This window comes from Moschus berezovskii, chromosome 6 (genome assembly GCF_049115385.1).
Source record: "Moschus berezovskii isolate FMDL1 chromosome 6, NW_MosBer_1.0, whole genome shotgun sequence".
Taxonomy (NCBI): Eukaryota; Metazoa; Chordata; class Mammalia; order Artiodactyla; family Moschidae; genus Moschus; species Moschus berezovskii.
This window is the reverse complement of record NC_142465.1, coordinates 14,031,202-14,054,704: the sequence shown is the minus strand read 5'-3', so window position 1 is coordinate 14,054,704 and position 23,503 is coordinate 14,031,202. Positions and strand designations below refer to the sequence as shown.

At 39.4% G+C, this 23,503-nt stretch overlaps 1 protein-coding gene and 1 long non-coding RNA gene across 3 annotated transcripts in view; one reads left to right on the top strand and one right to left on the bottom strand.

The window, feature by feature from the left end:
• Positions 1-427: 427 nt before the first annotated feature.
• Positions 428-2,676, bottom strand: MYF6 (myogenic factor 6). The gene is made up of 3 exons (XM_055395769.2): positions 2,050-2,676; positions 1,668-1,758; positions 428-1,452 (listed from the first exon to the last, which is right to left on the bottom strand). The coding sequence occupies exons 1-3, from the start codon at positions 2,566-2,568 to the stop codon at positions 1,334-1,336; spliced, it is 729 nt and encodes a 242-aa protein (XP_055251744.1). The 5' UTR covers positions 2,569-2,676; the 3' UTR covers positions 428-1,333.
• Positions 2,677-3,026: 350 nt separating this feature from the next.
• Positions 3,027-23,503, top strand: part of LOC129536714 (uncharacterized) — an 89,594-nt gene continuing 69,117 nt past the window's right edge. Inside the window, exon 1 of one of the 2 annotated variants that reach the window (XR_008681860.2) lies at positions 3,027-3,190. This is a non-coding gene — a long non-coding RNA (uncharacterized LOC129536714). The remainder of the gene's footprint in view (positions 3,191-23,503) is intronic. The other variant, XR_008681859.2, reaches the window with a different exon arrangement.

Here is a 23,503-nt window from a genome sequence, read left to right as displayed (position 1 = left end):
AGGTTACAGGATAAACAAACCTGGCACACGTTGTAAAACCCTCACTGTGAGGAGCTCCTGGGGCTTCAGGCCTCTCTGGGGCTTTGCTGTTCAGTCCAGCTAAGAGGTTTCATGTGTGTTGTGGTCTTTTGCCCTCAGCCAGTTAACCCTTACCTGTCTGGAAGCAACCTTCCATCAAAGACGCCTACCCCTCCTCAGGAGACGGATCGTCCCCTTCTTTTATCTTTCTATTTGGAAAACAAACCCAAACCACAAGAGGCCTAGAGGATATTCCAGTCTTCAAGCCACCAGTCTAGTTCAGGAAAACCAGGCAGGGACCAGAGACCTTGCTTAAAGGCCAGGGCAGCCCTTGGTACACTATATGAATGCTTCTTCAGGAAGGGCGCTGCCTGTGTAGCGTCAAAAAGGGAAAGTAATTGCGGCTAAATTAGCTGAATTTTGTGTGTGTGTGTGTGTTTATTTCTTGTAAGGATGAGACTTTCTTGAAGGATTCAGTTGTTAATTTTGATAAAGTAAATCTCACCCAGATCTCCAGGTAAAGGGCTCTGTGTTTTAACTAAAAGAAGAAACGGGATGTTGATAAAAGGGAAAAGGACAGATTCCTTATGAATGGTCTTCACTTGTAATCACAAATGTGAGATCTACATGAGACAGAAAAGTGAACAGTTTAATTCACAGGAAAACAACCCATTTTCCTCCTTTTAAATCGACCCATAGGTAAACACCCAAATAAATGGGTTTGGGTGGTATCTAAATTAAAATGTGGTTCACCTTTATTTATACCCTCTAAACATATATTTTTTTCAGTTGAATCAAATTAGACCAACTTTTGTTCATATAGAAACTTATCTTTTAATATTACAATATCAGGATCCTCGCACATTTTATATACAATGTCACTCCACATTTAAAATATTTCTTAGGTTTACATAAAAAATGAAAGTACTAATGTTATTTACAAAAATACATTCAATACCACAAACATTTAGATGCAACGTTCCCACTTTGCTTTAAACAGGAATGAACTTCTGAACATGGCACAAAAGGATCACCATAATAAAAGTAAATATATTACAAAACCAACCAAACAAAAAGTAAAACCGCTAGATCTAAGCCACTCGCGGTTCCCAAGATACAAGCCCAAAGCCGAAAGGCTTTTTCATCCGAGCGTGCACAGCAGTTTCCAAAAAGTTTCTTTGTGAATATGTCTCCTTCCCTATCATAAACTCCTGGGTCTGGCTTCCTAAATATTAACGTAACGTGATCTAAAGGATTAGGCGAAGCAGGGAGGGTGGGATCTTCCTGCTCCGTGGAGAACGTCCGGACCACTGAGTTACTTCTCCACCACCTCCTCCACGCAGGGGAGTTTGTGTTCCTCCGAGGAAATGCTGTCCACGATGGAAGAGAGGCATCGAAGGCTACTCGAGGCCGATGAATCAACGCTTGTCCCTCCTGGGAGCAGAAAACACACAGACACATAAACATACTCCCCATGGAAGGAAGGCAGCTCTGCTCCCCGCGCAAGGCGCCGTCCCCGCGCTGGGAGCACCAGCTCGCAGGGCACATCCCGGTTCCCGCGCGGCTCCGAGCATTGCTTTCTGCCCCCAGAGAGCTCCCCAGCCCCCTCCCGGGAGTTTGTCTAGTAGCCCTGTGCCCTTTTACTTTACCTTCCTTGGCAGTTATCACGAGCCCCCTGGAATGATCCGAAACACTTGGCCACTGGGAGCTGCAGGTGCGCAGGAAATCCGCACCCTCAAGCTGGAGGAAAACCGAGGCAGCAGATTAGTCAAGAAACATGGGTTCCGGGGGTGGGTTAGGGGGCCCTCGGTGGGGGTGTCTCCCCTGTTTCCTCAGGCCGGGTACGAATTTCCTGCCTCTTGCAGGCGCCCCGTGTTCCCGGGTCACCGGGGGTTCATTAGAGAGGGAGCGGGAGGGGCGGGCGAGGAAGGGCCCGGGAACCGAGACCGAGCAGCTGCAGGTTACGGCCCCGAGGAAGGCGCCTAATCAGCCTGTCCATTCCCCGGCCCCGGCGGCAGCATCTGGGCTCACATTTTCTTGCTTGGGTCTGTAGCTGAAGGGGTCCACCCCTAACTCCTGCATTTTGTCCTGCTGATCCAGCCGGTGCAGCAGGTCCTGCAACCGCTCGATGTAGCTAATGGCGCTCCGCAGAATCTCCACCTTGGGCAGCCTCTGGTTGGGGTTGGCCACAGTCCGTCGCTTCAGCGCCTCGAAGGCCTCGTTGATTTTCTTGAGCCGCCGCCTCTCGCGCAGGGTGGCGGCCTTCCGCCGGTCGGTGGGGGCAGATTTTCTCTTGCAGGTCTTGCAAGCCCAGATCAGACATTGGCCGGGGCAGTGGGGAGGCTGCAGGCCTGGGGGCGCCAGGACATGTTCCTCTCCGCTGCTGTCGCTCCCGGCTTCTGGGGGCATTTGGTCCTGGCAGGGCGACAGGGTACCATCACTCCCTGGATACAGAGGAGAGCCCTCTGCCACTTCTAAGGGCTGCAGGGTAACATTTTCCCCGTCCAAGTAGAAGAAATAGGAGCCAGTTTCAAAAAGGTCCATCATCATGTTCTCTTCCTTGGCCTCTGACTTGGTCTGAACAGGGTGATGGGCTCAAAAACCCAGAAGGTTCTGGGTGGTTACCCAGATGGCATTTAATTAGTGCGGTGACATAAGTCGCCCCAGCTTTATATATAGTAGCTCCTGAAACTCAATCCAACTTTTAGCTGTCATGGAGCATCAGTCTCTCAATGTGATTACAGCCAGTGCTCTCTAGAACATCTAGTTTGAAAGAAAACTGAGAAGTGTCACCTTCAGAATGATGGGACAACCTATATGCACGACAGGTTAAAACAAAATACAGAGACTCCTAAATTTAAACAAAGCATCGAACACTTCAATTTGGGACACTTTAGAGGCTATCCTGCTTACAGGACAAGTTCAAAACAACTGGGGATTAACACTGCACTGTTCCCCTCCCCCAGGCTCATCTGAATTCTAAGTATAGACCCATGATGAAAGATTTCAAAGGCAATAGCCATTACTCCAAAATAGCTTGGTTAATATTTGCAGAGTGGTTCAGCTCTTTTCTCTCTCCTGCCTCTCAAAAAGATGCTATTCCTGTGACAAAACCATTACAGTCCTTCCAAGGTTATACATGACTTTCAGGCTTCAGCCTCCAGAGCAGCAGGTAAATCTCTTTCCTGTCTTTTACTAAGGTTGTATGACAGTCTGGGAGCTGGAAGGGGTGGCTAGAGGGTGCTCAGATTCCTTCCTTGGCTATCTTTTTCTGGAGGGTGGCAACGTAAGATCCGAATTCCATACCCCTCTGTGGTGGACCAGTAGTACCTATAAGGTAAGGGGTGGGACTGAGGTTGGGGATGCAACCAATGTAGTAATGTCTCTTGAGTAATAGTTTTAGTGGAAATAAGACTCACAGCTATTTGATATTCCAGGATTCAGTGTAGCACTCTAAGGTTCCTCTGTTTAAGGCTCCTGTTCTACCCTGTGTGTTCATAGCTTTTTCATTCGCTTTCCTGTCACCCTTTGATGCCAGATAAGTTGTTTCATAGGATTCAGCTGAGAAAAGTAGCAGCGAAGACAGAAATCAAGGAAGAGTGTGTTTAACTGCAGCTTGCCTATGGTTCAGTACACACAAGGATGGTGGTTGGGGAGGCAGTACAAGATAAGGATGAAGTGCAAGGCCCCTAAATTCCAAAGAAGTCCCTTCAAGTCCTAGCTAAGTGAATTTCTATTTCTGTGTGCCTAGGTAATACCAGGTTTCAATTTCTCTTAAGATAACAATGGTAGCCTTATGGAATTTGGGGGACAATTCGATTAACTGATCCCATGCGTGTGAAGCATATAGCCTTACATTAGCTGCTTGATGAACATTAGTTATCATTGAAAGCATAAGGCTATGTCAAGCCTAAGACCATTTCTTATGAAGGAAATGAAGCACAGCTGTAGCAGATAATTTTTCCTCCTATTGAAATTGTTTTATTTTGTTATATCCTTTCCTTTCCCCTTCCCTTTCCTTTCCTTCCCAGAGCTCTGGAAGACTCTTTCCAACTATAAATTGCCTTTGGGATGACAGTCACTTCTGGTTTTGGCCATTAGAGTCAGTGCCTGAAAAGCCAGATGGAAACATAATATCTTCTTCTACCCCAAGCAGTGATAATTATAGGCTATGCTCAATATGATTTCACTTTTTCAAATGAATAGGCTGAAAACAATGTCCTTGGACTCAATGGTCAGACAATGTAGAAAAGTTACATTTTTTAGTTAGGTCGCTTACTCCAGAAGATAAATCTTCATCGTTTTTTCCTATCAAGCCATAGACCTGAGATGTTAAGTTTTGCCATTTTGTGCTGTTTTTACATTTTTGTTATTGTGCAGCGGTATATTCCTTATGAAGTATGAGGACCATTTTTCAGTTTTTAAAAAAGTAGGAGGTACAGGGAGTAATAAGAATCCAATACTTTTGTGCAGTTTCTCCTTTTTCTGCCAGTCCCCTGGTTGGTAATATCAGCAGTAGAGACTACAGATTGGAGGCTCCAAGAATTCATGGAATAGCCTTGAATATATTATGGAAAATTACCCTGTGCTCTTAATTTCACTCTGTGCTGCACTGTCTAACGTGAAGACAATTTGAAGTCATTTTAAGCAGTAAAATTATCATTATTGCTAAGATTATTAAGAAAATGATATCTGAAATTCATTTATTCAACATTTTTGAGTTACTTACTGAGTGCCAGATAGTGTCTTGGGTGCCAAGAATAAAGCAGTGAAAAATGATCCCTTTTCTTATGGAGATGGAATCTAGAAGGGTGAGTGAGATTGACTAAGCAATTAACAAAATGGAGAAATAGCACTTGAATTGGGGTGTAGAAAGCCTAATCACAATTATTTTGGGCCTCTGAGAACTTAGTCAACCCTTACATCTCAAATTCTCAGTTTTTCACCCATAAAGTACATAATGGCAAAGATATCATATTCTCAAAGGTTTTTAAAAATACAAAATCACTTCAAAAATGTTGCATAGCCATAAAAGAAAAATATTTTTATTACTGCAATTAGGTTTACAGAAAAAATGAGGTTAGAAAAATATTGCTTCTCAGAATTTTGTTGCTTGGATGATAGAAGTAATGTGTAAGGTGATAATGATTCTCAGACTCACCTCTGATTTTAGGACGTTTCAGGCAGATCTGAGACAGTGTATGCATCATGAACCTGCTAAAGAATATGGAAATGCACTTTCTCCTTTATTTTTCCCTTATTTAAATATCGCCACTGGAGAAACAGTGAGTTCAAAATATAGACAGAGAAGATTCTAGAAAGAAGAGGAAAAAGCTTTGGGATGTTAATCAAGAGCAACTTCCCAGATAGGGGTGGCATTTCTTTGTGTGAATTCAGCTATCACTATTGAATTGTCATTTCTTATTAAATTACAAAACCCCTTTAACAACATTCTCTAGAATTCAGGCCAATAATATTAGTTTTGTTATTCACCTTGTTCAAACAGATTTTTCCCTTTTTTGTTGTTTTGAGGGATGAGGTAGGGATGGGAAGAGAGAAAAAAGGAAATGCCAACTTGGGAAATAACCATTTTTTATTAGATTAGGTAATGGGAAAATACACAATGATTCCAAATAACTAACTAGTGAACTCTTGGAACTCAAACTGTTTACAGAATGTGAGATGCCTGTAATTGCAATTACATTACTTCTCAGTACAACGTGGGAGACACAGATCTTGACAAGTGGTCAAAATGGGTTTATCCTCCAAGCTTTAGATAGTTCAAGTGCATTTTTTAATTATGGAAAAAGTAAATAATAAGAGAATAATAAAATTAAATATCAGTAAGTCACTTCAGGGGCCTAGACTTCATAACAAAATGTGAAAGTAAGTTAGTGATAGAATTGAAAGTTTTCAAATAGTTTTCAAATTATTCTTACCTCATGCTTAGTTATTTGTAAATGTATTTTCTTCCCAACATCTCCACAAAATCTTGAATATGTCCAGCTTTTCCTCTCTGTGAAAAAGAGTAGGAGGAAAAGGATTATGGCTAGCCCAGCCAACAGTGCGTTTCCACTGCGAGCCTTTGGGAAGGCGTTGTATTTGGTGGCAAAGCAGAGTCTTGGATAAGTCAGAAACTAAGTTCTAGCCATTCATAATTATACATTCCAAGCTTGTTTTAAAAGAGATCAAATGGCATATATAATACATACATCATAGATTTGTTGTTAGCATAAAATGGAAAAATATATGTTGAATCCATATTATGGAGTGGGCACTCAAAAATGTTAATTTCCTTCCTTTGCAATTCATATGGCTTCTGACTGAAGTAGCCAAAGGGAACCAATTGAAGTATGCAGATCTGTTAAGATAGATGTTTAGGATAAATTTAGGGATTTATCTGTGTTAATTGTGTAACAGAAGTGAAAACATTAGTGCTAGTATTAGTTGCTCAGTCGTGTCCAACTCTTGGCGACCCCATGTACTGTAGTCCTCAGGGCTCTTCCGTCCATGGGACTCTCCAGGCAAGAGTACTGGAGTGGTTGCCATTGCCTTCACCAGGGGATCTTCCTGACCCAGGGATTGAACCCAGGTCTCCTGTACTGCTGACAGATTCTTCACCGTCTGAGCCACCAGGGAATATCAGCCCTACTGACTCCAGGAATTGTGTTTCGTGTATTTATGCCCTCAACAAATTTCTGTTTTACTAGGGGGATAGACTCTGATTTAAAAAATAAATTACACAAGTGACTAGGAAATGGGAGGAAGAGAATGTGGTTTCTCATGAGTGTATAACAATGAAGAATCTGTCACGAATGGATGGAATGGTCTGGGAAGTTCCTCAGATGTTCGGTTGGTATTTCTAGGGAGCAGATTTGAAGATTTTTAACAGACCTGACGATTAGGGTAGTGGTGACAGTAGGAGGAAGTTCAGGGAAGCAGCAGACACAGTGTTAGTCAGGAACTGATAAAGAGGGTTTTGTGGGTTATACATAGGGAGTTTGGCTAGACTGTCGCATGTGTTGTTCAGTGACTAAATCCTGTCAGACTCTTGGCGACCCCGTGGCCTATTGCACACAGGCTCCCCTGTCCTTCACCATCTCCCCTAGTTTGCTCAAACTCATGTCCTTTGAGTCAGTGAGACTGGGTTCAAAAAAGAAGATTCTGTTAGAGCCGAGAAAGCAGAACTGGGGGTCAGATAGAAAATAATTATACTTTATCAGCAGCGGAAAGAAAGAGAGGGATAGGGAATGAAAAAAGAGAGGCTGGAGGAGGAGGAGAAGGAGAGAAAGAAAATGAACGGCACAGAGTCCAGCCTGTGGGGAGAAGGGTCAGCTAGCAAGGCCAGGGAGTGGCCCTAGAGAACAGAAGGTGAAGGAAGGGCCGCTGACTGAAAGGGAAAATTCAGAAGAGGCAGATTAACGCTCTAAACCTGTGGCTGCTAAATGAGTAACGTGAGCTGGTGCACCTGTAATTTACCTAATCTTCTGACAGTTTGTGCCCAGAGATTCCCAAACACTGTGGTAAATATAGCTTGATGTAGACTGCCGAAGGTTCGAGTTACTGCTGAGGACAAGGGGTGGGGCCAAACCATGCAGACGAGAAGGGAAGCTTTTTTTTTTTTAATTCAGTAAGGATTTTATTTGTAGTTATAAACATTTGTTTTTTGAATTGGAGGAAAACTGCTTTACAGTGCGTTGGTTTCTGCTGTACAACAGTGTGAATCAGCGATAATTATGCGTACATTCCCTCTGCCCTCAGCCTCTCCCCTATTCCCCTATCTCACCCATCTAAGTCATCACAGAGCGCCAGGCTGGGCTCCCTGTGTTACACAGCAGCTTCTCAGAGCTATCTCTTTTACACAGGATAGTGTGTATATGCTGACGCCACTTTCTCCATTTGTCCCAAAGGCAAATCCTCTGCAGCCTCCAGATAGTGGCAGTGAGAAGTTGGGCAGAGAAAAGCTGGGCTGGGCAGCGGCCTTTTTCAAGCAGCTCTGAAGAAGTGTGTCTAAGACAAGCAGAGAGGAACCAGAGAGGCTGCTCTTCAGATGTTTCAAGAAATTTATTTCTTTTACTCTTTGCTCTCAACCCCCATTCCCTTCCTCTTGGGAACAGAACACAGCTTCCACAAAAACCTGTGTTAGTTCATGCACTAGACACAAAGGGCCACTGAAAGCTGCTGCTGCTCATTTATTTTCTAGGCACAACATCGAGGGAAAAAGACGATGAATAGGAGTGTTTCTCCTCTACCCCAGAAACACTCATTCCTTGGTGCTTAAAAAATGAAGTTCCCTTTATAATTCTGCGCACTCCCTGTCTTCACTCAGATCGAGGGATTTTAGAGCAACGTTTGTAAAACGTTACAGTGTTTCTAGGTTAAGTCTTCCTACCCTGTGGGCCGCCAACTGGCGAAGGTTTGTTTAGGACAAGTACACTGAAGGTCCTGCTTTCAGGACTAAGCCTGGGAAATCCCCAGGCAAATCAGAACAAGCTGTAAGCATCTATCCAGAATAGATGGGAAGAATCTATTCATAGATATGAGCAATGAACAGAATATACAGGATGTATAGACTTTTTTCTTTAAAGAGAATTATAGTGATTACAAGTATGGGATTTGATGTTAGAAATAAGTTCTAGACTCAGCTCTGCCACTTGCTAATATTTGACCTTGGGCAAGTAATTTTAACTTCTCTTAAGTCTCGGCTAGGCCATGAGATGGAAACAATATTACCTTATAAGGTGGTTTTAATGATTAAAACGTTAATAAGCACCTAATATACACTGTCCAGCACTCAGTAAACAATACAAACTGTTATTATTTCACATGATAGAAGAAAAGTCACCCATCTACCTCTTGCCTCAATAAATCATACTTTGGTTTTTTTGTCCTACATATGACCAAAAACTTTATATAATGTAATATTATGTAATGTAAATTTTATATTAAATAATTTTAAGAATATAAATATAATATCATGTATATATGGTCTTTTTCACTTAAACTTAATAGTTTATGTAATCATAAGCTTTTTTCATGATGCTCCATAATAACTGTTTAAAATGTCTAAGATATATGGAATGGCCTTTCAATGTTGTTTACATCTTTTAAAAACTAAATGGTTGTGATCTTCAGATGATCCAAATTATAGTAGGGTCTGGTGTTACCAGCTTGCTAAGCTAAACAGATGTCTCTAGTATAGAGTGGTTGGCCAAGTATTTTGTTACTGCCCTCCAACTGGCTGGTTATGACATATTGTCCAAAATAGTTGGTGCTTTAAAGCCTATGTCAGAGCCTACTGTGACAAATAGTCACCACTGTACAAACACATTTATCCCATAAAGTTTCTCTACTGGTTTGGAAAAAAACAGTTGTTTAATCAGACGTACACACACATTTCACATTTTTTCAGAAGTTCACACATTTCCCCTTGAGATAAATACATGTTGGCTTTTAGAATGGTAAGTGGCAGAAGCATGCCAAAAGTGATAAAATGTTTAAATTGTATATAACCTGGTGCTTTTTAAGTACAGGTATTATTTCAGTGTGTTGCTAGTCACATAAACATTAATCATGTTAAGTTTTGTCTTCCCTAATTTCAAGATCTGGGCTAGGGTGTTGTGATTGGAAAAGCCATGCTATATAATTTCACAATGTAAGCACAATCTTTTTATTAAGTAATTAATTTTTTTCCTGTTTAAGTATAAACTATATGAGATTAAAAGCTGTTTGACACTGTAATATTCCAGGACTTGTACTTTTAGAGTATAGCATAAAGAGTAGCTATATATAATTTATTTTGTGAAGTTGTAGCCATCAGTCAATTTTGGGAAAAAGAAAAAGTGGCAATTCCTGTGTTGAGGCACTTTAGATAAATGATTTCATTATATATCACAATGTTTTGGGCTTCCCTGATAGCTCAGTTGGTAATGAATCCACCTGCAATGCAGGAGACCCCAGTTCGATTCCTGGGTTGGAAATATCCCCTGGAGAAATGGATAGGCTACCCACTCCAGTATTCTTGGGCTTCCCTTGTGTGGCTCAGTTGGTAAAGAATCTGCCGGCAATGAGGGAACCTGGGTTCGATCCCTGGGTTGGAAAGATTTCCTGGAGAAAGGAAAGGCTACCCAGTATTCTGGCCTGGAGAATTCCATGGACTGTATAGTCCATGCGGTTGCAAAGAGTCAGACACAACTGAGCGCCTTTCACTTCATTTCACAATGTTTTGCCAGTATGATTTATCTCCATTTTAAAAAGGGAATAAAACAATGAGAAATCAATCTACTTACCCCAAATCACATGCTTAGTAACTAAATTCTGGCTCTTAGAGCACCTCTTACAGTTCACAAATTGATTTATATAATCAAAACTACGTCCTTATTCTGAGTCTCCTTTCAGTGCCCGATAGGAGAGTAGTCTGCAATGGAAAAGAAAAGTCTAAGGGCAAGTTAACTTAGAGGACCTTTCACTGTTTATCTGGCCACCCGCAGGATGACTTCCGTTTTTCTAGTGACCAAAAGAGGTACTGTTGATAGCTGTTGGCTGAGATCTGGACCTGTGTTGACCCATTGGGAAATAATGATGCAATGGTATTTTCCGTGTACAGTGCCATATACAGGCAGTCTGTCCCAGAGATCATGAAACTGCTGCTCAAATTCAAATGCTTGAAACCCATGGTCTATTGTTTACTTAAAAATACACAGAAAGAAGGAAGGAGAAAGACAGCGTAGTTTGGCACACTTACGACAGGGTAAAGGTGGGGTGGAGAGACCTTACTACCCAAGTCTTGAGTTACACAGTGCGTATGTGTGTGTGTGTGTAAGTTATGCAACACGTATGTGTGTGTGTGCGCGAATTCGCTTTAGTCGTGTCTGATTCCTTGCAACCCCATGGACTGCAGCCCACCAGATTCCTCTTGTCTATGGGATTTCCCAGGCAAGAACACTGGAGTGGGTTGCCATGCCCTCCTCCAGGGGATCTTGTCCACCCGGAGATTGAACCCACATCTCTTACGTCTCCCACACTGGCAGGTAGGTTCTTTACCACTACTGCCACCTGGGAAACCTACACAGTGCATTTATGTCCTGTTTTTTTCCCGTCCCCTTCAGTCTGCCCTGCTTACAGTAGACCAGTATAAGGACCAGAACTGAGGATGAGCAAGGAATTTCACCAGATAGATGTCTCAACAAATACACGGATGCTCTATATGCCTAGTCAAAACTACAGCTCACCTAGAGGGAGCTGTATCTACTGTACCTCCTGGGCGGCTAGCAGATTATGCGGACCAAACGATTTCACCAATAAGTAGTCATTTTAAGACTTTTTGAATATGGGGTTTCTCAGGCACATTTGGTTGTTTGATGCTTAACTGGCCCTCCAGCCGTTTCTGTGTCGACAAGCATAGGCTGTACTCACTTTGTCTGTAACCTGTTTTCCCAATCATTTGCTGTTACATTTAGTTTCATCTCTATCTTACACTCTATGGTAGGATTGAATATTCTTAAGTAACAGCAAGTATATAGTATAGTTCCTTTCAGAATAGTTCTTTACATGTTTTCAAATATTAATAGAATTGCTGTTGCTTGATATTTTCTAGTATCTTGCCTAATTTCTTTGAATTCTTTAACATAAATTTCTCTTTATAAAAGTTTCATAATCTCTAATCTCTATTTGCCATTTACCATCTCTTGTTCTTTGCTTCTTTTTGAAAGTTGTTAAAAAAAAATAGTTTGGGCTTGAAAGGTTCCTTTTTAAAAAAAAAAATGGTGGGTATGTTTGTTCCAAGAATTACCACATCAGCTGAGTGTAGAATTTCTTTCTAAATTTGTTTTCAAGAAAATAGACGATCATATGCTTTTGGAGCTCAACAAGGTAAGCTGCTTACATAGCCCTTAAGAAAGCATTCTTTTCTCAAAACACAGACTAATGTGGATTGTGACAAGCATGACTCTTATGATGGATATTTGGTGAAGTATGATTTTCTTTTCACACAAACCAGGTCTCTATTAACATGGTTTCCTCAAGTCCACTTCTCACTTTCAAATCCTCTAGGAATTGACACCAACTGCCCATTTTGACACTTGCTCATTAATTTCCTTTCAATAGGACGACTCTTTCAGCTGTCGTGGCAATTTATGGTTTTACAGACTCTCCTGGTGCGGCTCTCGGTTGAATATTCTTTCTGTGTTCAGGAGACGGCACAACACCAGAGGCTGCAAGTGTGTCACGGAGTCATTAGTGTCGTTTACCATTTGTTTCGTTTCCACTCTCGCCAAGGGAGACTTCAGCTGACCCCTTTAATAGTCAAAAGAACGGAATCAATTAGTTCTCTCCAGCAAGACTGAGTGGGCTTGATATCAGGTAAATCCATGCCAGTGCTTTCTTTCCTACCTGCACTGTTCCACACACCCAACTGGACTGGACCCAACAGATCTCTAGTTTACAGAATTTTTTTTTCCCCAATTGGGAGGTGTGTGTACACACATGTGTGAGAGGGAGGTCATTTCCCTGCCATGATTGGAAGCACTCACAGAACCCAGGAAACAGAGAATGATTTTTGTAGCCCCTTGTGAAATATGAACGACCTTGCTAATTTCTATTCATGATTGGGAAACCCCCAGTACTTTGAGGATTAAAGAGCATAAAAATGAACAATAGAAGGAATGGCTGTAGAACAGTATAGTATTTGTTCTGTAATAAAATGCAGTGGGACTGACTGAATGACTTTTCTGTGGCACGAGTTCTTTTCTTGTGTGTCAAGTTTTGTTTTGGGTTAGTGAGAAACAGCACGTCACCAAGAAAGAATGCAAGAATCAGGGGCTACTTTACACTTTACCAATCTGTTGTGCTGTTCTGGGAATGTTTGTATTTGATGTTTTCCAGAAGGCAGCAAATATTTGTGTGTGTGGCTGCTATGCTTAAAGATAAGTGTAATGTGATATTTGATTGTTTTATTTTACCTTTGTATTCAAATCAGCGAACATGGTTTAATCTTTCAGATTTTGTTTCATCTTACGATATAATAACACTTAGAACATATGCCACTTTAACTAAGTAATTTCAAGCTATTCATTCGTTAATGTTCCCTACATGATTCTACAACAGCTAGACTTCTTATGTTTCAAACTTTATTTTTACTTCTTGGAGTGTTTGGTATTTTATATAGCTTCCTAAAGCTCCCACAGCAGAATTTTTTCTTTAATCTTACTCATTTCAATTCACTAAAAAGCTTATTTTTTTTTCTGACTTTGAAGAAAATCCAAGTCTTCTCTGTGGAATAAGTTATCTTTTGAAGATTAAAGTGATGATTAAAATCAGCTTCTGGACATACGATAATACTATAATACTATTTTTGGCAGTGGTGTGTTACTTAAAATGTTTTATAAATGCATTATCTTAGCAATAACTTCAACCACAGGAAAAAATGAAGCACGATCTTATAAGATTAGTGTGAGATTTCCTGAGGGTGCAGTAATTTAGCTCTACTTTCAGAAGTGGGCAGCAAGACTTTTCTGGGGCTCTGGGGCTTTTAATAGTCTACCTAGAATAAAGACAAATAATGGAGCCAGAGGAGGAAGGAGACGGGGAGAGGCAGGGAGGGAGAGAGGAGAGAGGGAAAGGAGAAACTAGCAGGGGAAAGGGAGGGTTACAAAATCATTCTGAGTTCAGAACTGACCACTACGGTTCTATCAGCATCTACTCTTCTTTTTATACAAACTCACAACGTCTTGAAAATCAAAGGCCTTAGCCTAAATCACGTCTTTTTAATAGTATGCTTCCTTGGTAATAGAATCTGGTGAAAAAGCACAGAATCACAGGAAGCTTGGGAGCACTTGATTTTGTCTAGTATGTTCCTATTTCAAAGTTTAAGAAAATACTCACAAGGGACTATTTATGGAGTGTGGATCATCAGGCGATTTCTATTTTTCACAACCGCCTCTCTTCCTATGTCTCATATTAGTATTTGCTCCTATGCTTTTTCATAACAAGGCTCTTATCACATTGCCCTCTAGTGCTTATTTGCTCATGCAGTCCACCCTGGAGAGCAGGAACTATGTAATCATCAGTGCTCAGAAGACTACCTGGTGGAAAACAGGTACTATGTAAGATCTGCTGAGTGATAACTGTCAAAACCCTCATCATCGTCCCTGAAATGAAGTAGCATCTTTCCTTATCAGATACTTGTTTCTTTTATTTCTATTTCTGTTTGTGATTTGGTACTTTGCCCAAAACACTGTGCATCCAGATCAGTGAAAGATACAATGCTCATCTTATTTTAGTAGAAGTTCCTGGAAACTTTATGGGATAAGAGGCACTCTGCTTAAATTAAAAAAAAAAAAATTATATAGCAGGCTTTATTTTTGGAGCTGAAATTGCTAAGCCTTGGATCCTAAATCTAAGTAATTAATTGCTAGTCTGGCTGTCACAACAAAATTAGAGTATACCAATTTGTGTTTAGGCACTCTTGCTACGTTTGTAAGAAGACAGTATGATAATTTGTTGACCACTTGTTTTAAAAGTATTGGTGGTTTGCTTGTTCCGAGTCACCCAGCTCCTGCATACCTGGTCATCCTCGTTGTCCCTGGCTTCCATGTCATGAGTCTCACAGCTGACCCTGAGAGTAAAGGCCTCGGGACATGTGGTATCTTAGTGTTGGCCATTCTTCTGGACACTCTCCAGTTGCCACCATTTCACTTCCTGAACTTTACTTGTTCAGAGTTGCCTGGGTTGCTAAGGTAGAATAGTATGGAACCCAGCATTGGAACCAGTAATCCTTAACTCCCCTCTTTGTATCCTTCAACTTTCTTCTTAATAAAGTCTTAGCTTTATAATAATAAAAATATTCTAATTTACCTTGAAATAACTTAATTTTGTACAACACTTTTTCATCTAATATTAATACTTCTTTTTAAAAACGGTATCTTACATGTTTCACATCATGTAACCCATGTAAGGTGGCTCAGACGGTAAAGAAACTGCCTGCAATTCAGATCTGAGTTTGATCCCTGGGTCAGGAAGATATCTCCTCTGGATAAAGGAAAGGCAATCCACCCCAGTATTCTTGCCTGCAGAATTCCATGGACAGAGGAGCCTGGCGAGCTATAGTCCATGGGGTTGCAGAGTTGGACACGACTGACTAACACTTTGACTTTCACTTTCTTTTCAATACATTTATGACAACTTTGAAATGAACACTGTAGTCTGTATAAGGTGTTGTTGAAATAATCAGGCCTCAATAAACGTCTTAGAAAAGAACATGTAACAGTGGAACACTTGGTAGAGCAGACCTCTCCTTTCATGTGAGTTAATTAAGATCTTCTGATGAACTCACTTATTAAATATTTTTTTGGTAAATTACATGTAGTTCAGGCCTAAACCCTGAGAGTGAAATGGTCATACTTCTAGCCAATGCCATTAACTCCCAAATTGTCTTATTAAATAGCTTCATGAAAACGTATTTATTCATGGTTGAGCTGGGTCTTCATTTTTGCTCATGGGCTTTCTCTAGTTGCGGAAACTGGGGGGGTTACTCTTTGTTCTGCTTCCCGGACTTCTCACTGCAGTGGCTTCTCTTGTTGCAGAGCAGAGGCTCTAGAGCATTTGGGCTTCAATAGTCCTGGCTTGTGGGCTCTAGAGCCTGGGGCTCAGTAGTTGCCCGGCACAGGCTTAGTTGCTGTGAGGCATGTGGAATCTTCCCAGTCCAGGGATCAAACCCATGTCTCCTCCATTGGCAGGCAGGTTCTTTACCACTGAGCCACCAGGTAAGCCCTAAAGTTCACCATTTTAAAATGTGTCATTCAGCGGTTTGTAGTATTTTCACAAAGTTGTACAATCATCACCACTATTTCCATCACCCCAGGAAGAATCCTTGTATCCATTAGTAGTCACTTCCCATTTCCACTCCGTTCCTGGCAACCACTAATGAACTTTCTATGGATATGCCTATTTTGGATATTTCAATGGAATAATTGCAATATGTCTGGCTTCTTTAGGAAACATGGGTGAAATGCACTTTCACTTACCTTCTCTGATCAAGGTTTTAAGACTTTCACGTCCTCCAGGCAGCATGTAGCCTGAACAATAAGATGCCTGCTTGAGTTGTTTTCCAGAAACTTGGAGTCAGCTGCATCCGGTTCAGGCTTAGCCAAGAGTCAGCTGTGTCTAGTTCGAGCTTTGCTCCTTAGGGCTAGAAAGGACCACTGACCGCTGGTCTGGGCATGCGCAGGCATGCGCACTTGTGACCTTTAAAATGTGCAGAAGCCTGTAGCTTAGTTACACCTGTGCAGTACAAAGATTCTCTTGGCTTCTCCGAGATGATTTGAGACCTATTTGCCCATGTCCTTGCTTTGCTGCAAACCTCGGCGTCTCACCATTTTGGCTTGCTGGGAGCTGGGCAAAACAAACTGGTGAGCAACACCTTCATTTAGCGTAAAGTTTTCAAGGTTGATGTTTGAATAAGTACTCTATTCCTTTTTGTGGCTGAATAATACTCCATTGTATACATGTACCACATTTATCTATCTGTTTTTTGGGCTATTATGAATAATGTTGCGGTAGAAACTTAAATGTGAGACTGTTTGTGTGGAGGCATATTTAGTTTGTTTGAAAGCCTCCACAATGTGGTTAGTTGATAAATCTTCTAAGTCTCTACAGTTTTATATCTTTTCCAGATTTTTTAAAGAATTGAGTCATTTGTCCTGTATGGTTTACCAAACTCTGAATTTTGTTGGTTGCATTTTGGGGCATAATTTAACATTTTTTTCTAATGTCTATAATTTCATCAATTGGTAGCTGAATGTAGATGCTTTATTGGATTCAGACTGGATGGGGGAGAGAGGGCTGGCAAGATTACATTGTACTTTTTTTATTCCACAAACGTGTCTGGTTGTGTCTCTCTCTCTTTTTTTAATATTAGCAGTCATTCATGATCTTTGTCTAGATACATTATGGAATGAGAGGTTGTGATAATCTGTTACTTATTTATTAGCTAGAATATGGTATAAAGAAAAAAAATCTGCCCTCAAATATTTTGTTTTAAAAGTTATTTTTATTTTACTTTTCCTTTCTGATATTTCACTATTAGCATAAAGAATTGCAACAGATTTCTGTATGTTAATCTTATATCCTACTACTTTGCTGAATCTGTTTACCACTTCTAGTAGTTTTTATGTGAAGTCTTACAGAGTTTCCTGTTTAAAGTATTGTATCATCTGCATATAATGACAATTTTACGTCTTCCCTTTCAATTTGGATACCTCTCATTTCCTCTTGGATACCTTTTATTTTGTTTCGGGGACATACTTGTTTGTATTCTTATAAACTTTGGAGAAAATGTAAATGTTTCACATTTGGTTAATATGACCAACTTGGCATTAGAAGTTGGTGTTTATCCTGAAAAGGTGAAATTATTTATGATTTTTTAAAGGAAATTAAGACCAAAGGATGGAACATACTAAGATTTATTCACTCCAACATCCATCTTGGTTTATCGCGAGGGGGTTAAATTTGACATGATTTAATTTCTTTTTTCCCTAGCAGCCAGTTTCCCTGCATCATTTGTGAATAGCAACATATCTTTTCTTCCTTGGTGGGTGATACTTTTTGATATGTTAAAATCTTATGATGTGGCCTGTATTTGAAAACTTGTCTGTTTCATTAGGTATTGCTTCTTATATTAGTTACACACTTCAACTTTATTTTTATAATAAAATATTTTAACAGATGAAAGGAAAGTTTTCTCATCACTCTTAATCACATAAAAGTTTATTTCTCAGTTATTTATTTTTCCAGATGTTTTCATAATGTGAACTTAGATGTTTTCATAAATATGAAATAATTATCACTATTTCAGGTTTTTAAGTTGCCATGTTAAACTTAAGAAGTGATTTGAAAATAACCTTGTTTTTTATAGTAGGCTTCCCTTACTGAAAAATCTGATCATATCTTAGATTTCCCTGTTCTATAGTTTTCTTCAGAAGTGCTCTCAACAGGTTAGCATCTTGGTACTTTATGTTTTGGATGTTATCAGTGAACTAATTTTTCCCATTATTTCTTATCACTCATTAATTAGTTGTTATCATTTTTGAATACTTATTTTGTGGTCGCTTGTATTCGAGGACCTTTATTAAAGTCTTTCGGTCTACTTATTTTTATCTTCTAGGTATGCAATATTTTTGTATCAAATAATGACAATTTTGACTTGTTATTTTTGTTTTTTTTTATTGCTTTGGTTAGATAAGCAGTATATATTTTTTGTACCTGATTTTGATAAAATCTTGGTCTCTCAAATCTTTGTCTAGTGCCTTGGTTCTTTAAAGCCTGTATGTATTTTTCATGCAATTCCCATTTAGTACTGTTAAGCCCCATTGAGGAGTGATATAGAGATACACGTGTTTGTGTATCTCTGTATACATCTGTCTTCAGAAAGCGAGGGGTCACTGAAGCCAGCTTGAGGCTCTCTACTTTGTGTCTGTCCCCGAGGAAGGGCGCTGCTTCTCAGTCTGGCTGGCCAGGAGGACCTGATCCCCAATGACCTGCTTCCCTTCCTCCGGCTTTTCTTGGCTCTGAGCGGTGCCAGTTCCTGGGTTCTCTTCAGCCTTGCTCCACCTGCCTGCGATGACGCGATGCCGCCCCTCGGTCCCCCCTCGCGTGTCCTCTCGCCGGAGTTGCCACCTGCTGCTGGTGACCGTCCTCTCTGGCCGTGGTGTCTGCCTCCGTTTGTGTGCAGATTGGCAGCTGAGTCCAGACCTGCCTCTGCATCTCAGCGCCTGTCTCACCTCGTGGAAAATTTTGTTCCAAGTTTCTTTTGAAACTGCGTCTCCCTGCTTTTATAGTCTAATTAGCTTTGATGGAGTCTTTGGGGGAAAAAAAAGAAAAACGTATTAAACCCCTACCTGTCTCCTTACGGAGTAAATATAATGTAATTTAAAAAAATGTTTGAGTACGTTGGCTGTAATATTCCAGTGGCTGTTGAAATATGTTGAATTTCTATAAGTGGTCCCCAAGTTTTATGTTTTGGAGGCTTACATGCTTTTAACATGCTTTTAGGAAGTGAGATGTGTGTTGGTATGCACACAATATAAGAATATTGGCCAATAACTTTGCTGTTTTGCAAACTGCTGTGTACGGGGAAATCATGTTTGTTGAAGTGTCTATAAGAAAAAAAAAATACTGTTGAATTCATTTTTAGTATGTTGTCTGATTGTACAGAATTCCTGTCACTTTCAGTTGTTCAAAGGTTTTTTCTCATACTGTTAAGATCTTAATTTCATTCTGGGTAACTGGTGATCCTGAATAAATGACAAATTACCGTCTGCTCCTTGTCCCTGCTCCCCTGCTTTCACTTATCTTTGATCCAGTAGCGCTTGTTTTTCTCCCTGATAAGGTATTTTAGCAAATGGAGATTGGTAGGAAAATACACTGTCGCGTAGGCAACGTTATTTTACTTCTTCTAAGGGAAACTTTCCAATTGCACATATTAGTTCAGGTGTATCTCATACAGAAGATGATGTTATACGAAATGAAATGAGGTTAAAACTGTGAGAAAAAGTTAGTCCTTATTCACATGCAGCTGACAGTCTAGTAAGAGGGGGAACGTGAGTGGAGGAGATCTGTTGAGAATCTAGGAGCTAAAGCATGGTATGGATAATGTGTAGGGTGTGTAAAGGCAGCAAGTATCATGGTTTGGCTTAGGTCTGGAAAATTGTAGTAAGACTGTAGGAAAAACATTTTATGAGTTTCACTTAATAGGCAATGTCAGGCTCCCAAATGGATGGGTAAAAGAGCTGAGAGCTAGGGAGAGAAATCTGGCAACGAGTTCCTAAGAATTGGGAAAACAGTACATGTTGGTTTGCATCAATACATATTGGAGGAGGCAGCAAATTGCAGAAAGAATATCAAGCTTGATACTTGAATTCAAAGGGTAGCACTACATTGGCTGACTATATATAACATGAATAACTTGCTTAAAAGGGCTTATTTTAGATGATATCCAGAAATGTCTGTTCTTGAGGATGAGAGTGATGAGAGTTCACATGTATGTCCAAATAGGTGAGATCAAAGCTACTGTGTATCTGATGGTCTCTAGGTAATACAGTGGTGTGTGGTAGCCGATGCTGTGGACTCTAAAGTCAGATTTCCAGTTTTCAGTTCTAGGCTGTTTCATCTACTTGATGTGAAAACCTGAACAGGTTATTTAACCTATTTTTTTTTTTTTTTGCTTTTCTCATTTGTAAAAGGCAAATCATGGTACCTACTTCCATGAATTGTCAGGAAATTAATATTTATAAAATCCTTAGAAGAATGCTTGGCACATAATGATTCATTAAAGAAAGCTATTATTATTCATGGTAAATAGAATTATAAGTCTATTTCATGCAGATGATTCATATCACAATTGTAAATGTATTCTTTAAAATATAAATAAGTAAAAACTCTGAGGTAATAGCCCAGAGAAGTAGATGTTGATCCTGTTAGTATGCACCAACTTTATGAATGTGGTGCCCTTAGATTGATGAAGCTCTGTTTTCCAGTATAAGAGTCCAGCAAGTGAATTCATATCTTCCATGGCAGTTCACCTGAAACTATAAATACTAAGTGAACAAGAATATAGTTTTTAGTGAACTATAAATACTAAGTGAATAAGAAATAGTGATATCTGTGGAAAGCACTTGCAGTATGTCAAGTTTTATTTTTAATGTTAAAACACAGACTGCTAGTCCTTTGGGAATGGAGTAAATAACAAACATTTCTCTTCATATTGCCCTCATTCAAGCAGATGAGCAGGATACTTTGATAGATTAGTGAAAATAGTACATAAACATTTACATCATTGTAATAAGTTATTAAAGTTTAAATTATACTCACACTTTTAAAATTACGAAATATTTCAAACACAAAACTTTAAAGAATAATATTTTTATTCATTACTTAATTTTAACAAATCTTTGTGACCATATAAGCTTTAGACTTTAAAACAAAATTTACAAATGCTTTTGAAACTCTTGGGGTCCCCTTGATTTCATGGCAGTTCATCTTCCTCCCTGAGTTCCTCCCATGTCAGAGGAAATCACAATTCAGATGCCCTTACATTACTATTTATGAGTTTACATATGTACTATAATCAGTGAATCCATTAAATATGCACTGCTTGTATTTTAAAAACATATGAGTAGCTTACTGTAAATATCTTAATTTTTTTCATTATTCTATTTTTAATCAACTTTATTGAATTATAATTTACATGAAAAAAGCATTCATTGTATGTATACAACTTAAAACATTTTAACAAATAAATATACCTGTATAAATAACACTCTATTCAAGATATAGAACTTTCAGCACCCGCCAAAAATTCCTTTTTGTCCGTTGCAGTCAATTCCCCACATAAACTCCACTCTAGGTAACCACTGATTTGATCTCCATTATATAGATTGATTTCACCTGCTCAAGAACTACATCTAAATGGACTCTTCCAGTATGTATTCCCCTATATTTGTCTTCTTTTCCCTCAGTATAATGGTTTTGAAGATTTTTCCTGTTCTCATGTGTATCAATATTTCATTTTCTTTTTATTGTCAAAAAACGCCACAACTTATTTGCTCATTCCTGCTGGTGGGTATTTGGATTCTTTCCATTTTGGGCCGTTGTAAATAAAGTTGCTTAAGAGCATTATTAATACAAGTCCATTTCTGGAAATATATTTTAACTTCTCTTGGATAAATGAGTAGGAGTGGCAATACTGAGTAATATGGCAATAGGGTATTATCTTTGTAAGAAACAGTCTGTGTTTCAGAGTAGTTGCACCATATACCATAGCAGTTCCAGCTTCTCCAAATTTGTGCTAGCATGACTTGACATTACCTGTCATTTTTAACTTTAATCATTTATTAGTATGGTTACTTCATTCTGATTTTCATTTGCATTTTCTTGAGGACTAATGGTGTTGAGCATCTTTTCATGAATTGTCCATTTGTGTCTGTGTTATTCTGTAAATATACATGCATTCTGGATACCAGTCCCAGAACTTGCATCTTGTCACATTTGTGAATATTTTCTCCTATTCTCCCAGCCAGTGGCCTGAATTTTCATTTTCTTTATAGTCTTTTGAAGAGCAGAGTGTTATGATTCTGATGAAGTACAATATGTCAATTTTTTCTTTTATGTTGTATTTCTTTGTACTCTAAGACATCTTTGCATGTCCCAAAGTCATGAGGATTTCATTAACTTTTTTTCTATAAGATTTATAGTTTAAGCTTTACATTTAGGTCTATGGTGCATTTCAAGTTAATATTTGTGTGTGTTTTATAGGCTAGGGATGAGACTAAAGATGAAGATTCATGTTTTTCCAAATGGGCATCCAGTCATTCCAGCACTGTTTATTGGGAAGACAATTGAATTACTTTGTCACCTTTGTTGACACCTAATTGACCAGCTATGTGAGAATCCATTTTTTTACTTTGTATTTTTTTTTTATAGAAATGCTATAGATGTATACATCAATGCAGTGTAAATCATTCAGCAGTGTTCTATTTGAATACTTCGGCTATTCTAGATTTTTTGCATTATTTCTATATAAATTATAAGCAAGTGTATTGATTTCCAGAAAAAAAGCCCTATGGGATTGATATTCCATTTAATCCATAGATCAGTATGAGGAGAATTGATGTTCTGAGTTCATGGACATGCATTATAAAAATTTTATTTATGCCTGCTTCAATTCATATCAATACTGTTTCTAGTGTATGGTTCTTGCAGATACTTTGTTAAACTTTTTCTAAGCATTTCATGTTTATGGATGCTATCCTTAATGGCATTTTTAATTACCATTTCCAGTTGTCCAGTTGTCAAGATAAAATTGATTTTTTTGTATCTTGATCTCATATTCTGTAATATGTTTTAAAGCTATTTGTTATACATAGTGGTTTTTGCAGTTTCCTCAGGAATTTCCTCATAAATAATTACACTCATATAGCCAGTTTTGTCTCTTCATTTACAAACCTTTTCCTTGCCTTAGTGTAATGCCTAGGAATATCAGTACAATGTGAAATAGAGGCTGTGAGTGCATACTCAGTTGCACAGTCATGTCCGACCCTTTGCAAACCCATGGACCGTAGTGTGCCAGGCTCTTCTGTCCATGGAATTTTTTAAGCCAAGAATACTGGAGCGGGTTGACATTTCCTACTCCAGGGATCTTCCCAGAAGTTGTGAAAGTGGGCATTTTTGCCTTTTTTTGCTCTTAGGGTGAAGGCCTCTAATATTTCACCTGGTGACTCAGGCAGTTAAGTCCACCTGCAGTGCAGGAAACCTGGGTTTGATCCCTGGGTCAGGAAGATCCCCTGGAGTAAGAAATGGCAAGCCATTCCAGTATTCTTGCCTGGAGAAACCCATGAACAGAGGAGACTGGCGGGTTACAGTCTATGAGATCACAAAGAGTTGGGCAAACTGAGCAACTTTTGCTTTCATGACTTTAGCTGTAGGTTTTTAT

What these genes read in the sequence shown, in the direction of transcription:
- MYF6 (XM_055395769.2), bottom strand. Translation starts at nt 2,568, where the DNA reads ATGATGATGGACCTTTTTGAAACTGGCTCCTATTTCTTCTACTTGGAC. An exon ending in ACAGACCCAAGCAAGAAAAT is followed by an intron (nt 1,759 to 2,049) that starts GTGAGCCCAGAT and finishes GTTTTCCTCCAG; the next exon opens with CTTGAGGGTGCGGATTTCCT. An exon ending in CGTGATAACTGCCAAGGAAG is followed by an intron (nt 1,453 to 1,667) that starts GTAAAGTAAAAG and finishes TTCTGCTCCCAG; the next exon opens with GAGGGACAAGCGTTGATTCA.